Genomic DNA, 5343 nt, shown 5'->3' with positions numbered 1-5343 from the left:
GAGGGAAACGGCTATGCTTGACGACTCCAGGAAAAAAATATAGGTTTGAAGTACCCCAAATTGCTTACACTGAAAACCTTCCCACCCACCTTCTGTGGTATTACTCAGGGAATGCTGTCCTGCTCTCTGGAGATGGCAAAGCACCGGGGAGGGGTGGCAAGACCCCCAGGCTCCCACAGAACAAAGAGCTGTCTAGGCTCTCTGGTCACTTCACAGTCTTTCTGATTAAAGTTATAAAGGCAAAACAAGACTCAAAAAATAAGCCACCTCCCCATTTTCTGCACTGAGACAAAGATTCCAGAAAGAACAGAGTAACAAACTGCAGTTCTTAGGCCAGAGGAAAGCCATGGCTGCCTCCCCCCGACCCCAAAGTCGTGTTCATTTCCATTGCATGAGCTCACAGGACTCAGAACCTGAAGAGCCCATTACCCACCACATCATTAGGGAGACTCTGGAGGTCATCAAAGGGGGTTTCCAGGGTGTTGGTGTCCACGTTCAGGATCACGACATCATCCAGTGCCATGTTTCTGACTTTCTGCAAGTAAAAAAAATGCAGAATAGAAAGTCACTGAAGCACCATCAGGACACAGATATTCCCCCCGGCCTTCTCTGGAAAAGGGAAATAGGAAAGAAAAGTGACATTTGACAAATGCTACCTATGAGGCGGGCCCAGTGCTAGGTGCTCACATTTGTTGGCTCACCCCACTCTCACAGCAGCTCTGTGAGCCTGCACAATCATCCCCAAGTCCCAGGAGTACAAAGCGTTTCACACAGACTAGGTAACTCGCCCGGGTCACACAGCTAGGAAGAGAGATCTTTACACCCTATCATATTGGCCCGCCCCCCTTCTCTCTTTTTCTTTAACAGAAGCTGAGGCCTAAAGCTCCGGCCTCAGGAACTTGGATGCACAGCTAGGCTCTCAATCCATCCCTTTTCATTTGCCAAGTCTACTTGCCCATCTCTGTTTTGGATCTTATCATTCTTGGGTGTGGAATATGATGTATTGCCTAGTGGTAACATGTCAACATTTCCCTTAAAAGCTAAGTAGGAAGGTCACACTTTCAATTTGGCTCCTTTTTCCATAGGAGTCTGGCTAGTAATGGCTCAGAGGCTCTGGTTATAGCCATTCTTCTACTGGTACAGTTACAGGACGGATGAGGGAGACTCATGCCTACTAGGTATTCATGCTCAGTGAGGGGAGGAAGGGATGAAGGGACGATATGGGGAATAAAAGAGCCCCCCACTTGGCAGCAACTATCTTGTACTTGTGTGTTAGTACAAGACAATGTGTAGCCTGAGTTTTTAATCTTTAATCACACTACTTACTCACTACTAGAATCCATCTCCATTTTTCTCCTGCCTACTCACAACTCCCAATCCCATTCAATCCTCCTACCAATCATATATCAAGCTCATTCCTTTTGGGTCTTAAGATTTAGAACTGTTGTCTTTACTTTATTTTGCCCTGTTTAAGTAGAAAGACCCTATAATTTGTTGTTCAAACTGGGATACTTGTGGCTCTGAAAGAGGGTATATTACGTTAGGGCAACAGGCATAAAATGGGACATATGGTCACACTATGTGTAAAGGATTGATTTCATTATTAGTCACCCTCTGAGCACACTGAATGTGACTGTGCAGGTATGCACTGCCCAAGGATGCCCAACTAGCCAAGGTGGAGCTGAAATCCACAAACCTGAGTGCCAAGTGACATCAGTTGGGGAAGGGGGCAGATGGCTTTTCCTATTCACCCAAAAGCACTGTATAGGATAGCAACGGAGCTAGACATCTGATGGCAGCCAAAGCTCAAGTTTGCTAATGCTCTGGAAATGGACAACAATTACAATGTATTATAAGCCTATTAGCTCTTGCTCTATGCTTTACTTTATCTCATTTAATTCTTATCAAATCCTGCAAAGTGCAAGTTATTACCCTCATTATACGTAATGTGAGGAAAATGAGATTCAGAGAGGTGAGGTGAGTGGCAGAGGTAACACAGGACTAGCTGCCTGTACCTCTGCAGGTCACGCTCTTTGTGTTGTACCACCTGCCTTGTCACCAGACACCCTCCGTGTCACCAGACACCCTCCGTGAGACTGAGCTCCGCACAGCCCTTGTCACTGAGCCCCAGCACCCCTTCACCACCGGCCTCCCCTGCTGGGGTGTGGGCTCCTTCAGGGGTGCATTTGTTTGGCTCACTGCTGCATAACCACCAGCATCTGACAAAATGACTGGCACTTGCTAAGTGCTCACTAATTCGCTCTCTTAAAGCCCAGCCTCTAGGACAAACTTGGTACACTGGTTGACATTCGCTCTCTTAAAGCCCAGCCTCTAGGACAAACTTGGTACCTAAGTAAACATCATGAGATTCTTCCCAGCAGGAGGTAGAGCCATCCTGGTCAGAAGCCTCTCAGGGTTGAAAAAACAGTCCCAGGCAGCAGAATCCTGGAACCCTTCCAGTTAACACTACCAGAGCCTCCACGTCCTGCTATTGATTGACTTCTCTTAGCCACCGGGGGGTAGTCCACAAACCTGTCAATCAATTCGTAAACATTTATTAAGTGCTTTCTATGGGCTGAGAACCACAAAGGAGGGACAAGACTGCCGGTTTATGAGTTTATTCTCCCCTCTGAACCCCAACACTCACTAACTGCTGCCTTACTTAGAGGGTAAAAAGCTATCAGCAAATGGTGAAGTAGTGGATAATGATACAAAGAATGCTTTCAGCACTTTTGTTTTAAAAAGCACAATCCCCATTTTATAGAGGAGAATGTTAAGACCCACAGTGAATTGTCTAGGCTCCTCCACTGCCATGCTCCGCAAGCCAACAGATTAAATGCCTAGCAGTGTACTAGCAGCAAGTGACAAAAATAGCATTGACAGTCATCTTTCTCACTTATGTCACACCTCAGAGCACACAAGCACTGTCACACAGATTTGTCCATTTCTATCAGTGGAACTGGAAGTGAGGTATCACAATCCCCATTTCAGAGATGAGAAACTGAGGCTCCAAGAAGTGAAGGAGCTTGCCCAAAGTTATGTATCTGCTAACTGGCTTCTTCGTCTGTAAATCTGAGATGGTAACTGTGACCACCTTCCTCTCTCCCCACTCTCCTCTGGGCTGCCATCAGGATTAGAAGTAACATATGCATAGTGCCGGGCACACAGTAAGACTGAATAAGTAGTGGCTATTATTATTACTTTTATAATACACACAACAGTCTGAAAAGCTGTAGTGGCAATGGCTGAAGGGCAAAAGTCCTCTGGCCCTTTCTCAGTAGCTCCTTGGGCTCTTGCTTCAAAGGCTGAGGCATGGTCAGGGAACATAGAATCAGAGAAGGACAACAAGGGGCTCCACAACTCAGCTGAGGACTCCAGGCCTCAAAGACTGAGCTCAGGCTGCTGCCCCATGGGATCACCTGTTTTGACCTTCTAAATAGCCTCAAACAGAAGAGGGCAGGAGGCAATGGCTCCTGGAGAGAAGCTCCAGGGGCTGAAAGGCCCATTGAGTGGGATGTTGATTCTGGACCAGAATTGTGCCTTGTTTCTGTGTTCCCAGTAGAGCCCCAGCAGCAGACACCAGCCCTTGTGGGCTCTCCACTGCGGGGCTGGAATAGGCTTTTGATTTCTTCCCACTCCTGGCTGGAGGACTTGCTGGTTAAGCTGTGTGGAGTGTTTACTTTTTCAACAATGGCAGCAGGCTGAAGAATAGGAAAAAACCTGGCCCTTTTCTCTGACTTAGCAGGCCAGGGTCCCCTTAGTAACCAAAATGCCCCAAGCACCAGGCTCCAGGCTGGAGTTGGGTCGGCACAGTTCCCTCTTATAGGACAATGCTGCTCTCCTGGTGGCAAGGCCTCTTCCAAAGGGGCTGGCATGGACTCAAGGGCCTTCCTGAAGCTCAGTGTTCCCAAGGAAAGAATGGTGCCCTATCCCCGAAAGGCTCAAGGAAACAAGGGGAATGAAGAAAGGCAAGAAAAACTCAAACTGGAGGTGGGGGTGGGAAGCGCAGGGGGAGAAGGAAGCTGGGTTATTGCTAGGCACCAGCTCTTTTAATCTTAACCATGCTATGGAGATACCAGCCTCTCCATGTGAAGGTGAGGAAGTGGAGGCTCAGAGAGGTCAAACTGCCCACAGTCACACACCTAGTGAGTGGCAGAGCCAACTTTTGAATACAGTCTGACTCCAAAGCTTACTTACCTCTTTCTGAAGAGATCCCAAATCCAATTGCTCAGACTTCAGGATGAGAATCTGTTCAGTGCATGCAGTTATACTAATACTCTCAGGGCCTGCCTTCTCTTACACAAGATAACACTTTCCTTTTGTATCATAAAAATTATATATGCCCACCATTTAAAAAATGGAAAAGACAGAAAAGTTCAAAGAAGAAAATTAGCTACCCCAATCTCTCCATTTGGAGACAATATTTGGTATATTTCCTTCCATATCTCAACCCCACACACTTTTTAAAACACAATTGAAATAATTTGTAATGCTTCTTTCTGATTTGCTCACTGTTTACTATATAAGCAATGCTCCACTTCATTAAAAGCTTTGTGAAGATCATTACTAATTGCTACAGGGTGTTCTACTACATGGAAAAAACCCAACCAAGCCTCTTTTGTTGGATGTTATTTCCAATTTTTAAGAAATTATGTGTAATATTGTCATGAAGTCTGTAGGAATAAAGCTTTGTGTTTTAGGATGGATTCCTAGAAGTGGAATTTAGTTTCCACTTCTTAAAAAGTGTCCCTCTTGAATCTGATTTTGAGAGAGAAATCTTTAGTTCCAATTATTTTAAAGTCATTTCATCCACAGCTTGTGTTTCCTACTCTAAGTGAAGAAAAATCAGCAAAGACACGAGCAGATGTCAAAATAGTCCTCCAAAACCCTACCCAATTAAAACACTTACTATACCGCAGCACACCGAGACAGCTCTCCGGTAGCTTGTCCCACCAACACATTCCCTCTCTTTTTAGTTACAACATATGCCAAAGCTCCTGCCAGCTGCAAACCCTTCCCCCACCAGACTCTATAGGCTTTTTCTCAGAATGAAAAAAAAAAAAACTGACATGCACACTGGTTTTCCAAATGGCATTTCTTACACAGAGAAACACACAATAAAATGGCACCTTCCCATAAATATTGTTAATCAAAAATGTCTTTCCCTTTATGCTTTGTGATAGATGGTCTTAGCTTGACCCCTGTCTTTCAGGCCAGGGAAGGGAAAACGCAGTAAGGAGGCAGTCAGGAGCAGCTGAGGGATACTGGCTCTAACTGCCTTATAAGATTCACCTCTGGATTACGTCTCACCAGCTGGGTTGCCTTAGGCGGTTTACTCTGCTG

General features: G+C 45.7%; 1 protein-coding gene across 1 annotated transcript in view; it reads right to left on the bottom strand.

The window, feature by feature from the left end:
* DENND1A (DENN/MADD domain containing 1A) overlaps positions 1-5343 on the bottom strand; it is a 462953-nt gene that overhangs the window by 183850 nt on the left and 273760 nt on the right. Inside the window, exons 10-11 of the mRNA XM_008568329.1 lie at positions 702-801; positions 434-535 (exon numbers count right to left, since the gene is read on the bottom strand). Of these exons, the coding sequence (XP_008566551.1) occupies positions 434-535; positions 702-801 (202 nt within the window). The remainder of the gene's footprint in view (positions 1-433; positions 536-701; positions 802-5343) is intronic.

Source organism: Galeopterus variegatus, unplaced genomic scaffold, assembly GCF_000696425.1.
Source record: "Galeopterus variegatus unplaced genomic scaffold, G_variegatus-3.0.2 Scaffold400, whole genome shotgun sequence".
Classification (NCBI taxonomy): domain Eukaryota; kingdom Metazoa; phylum Chordata; class Mammalia; order Dermoptera; family Cynocephalidae; genus Galeopterus; species Galeopterus variegatus.
The sequence above is the reverse complement of the archived record's forward strand: the minus strand, read 5'-3'. Positions and strand labels throughout refer to the sequence as shown.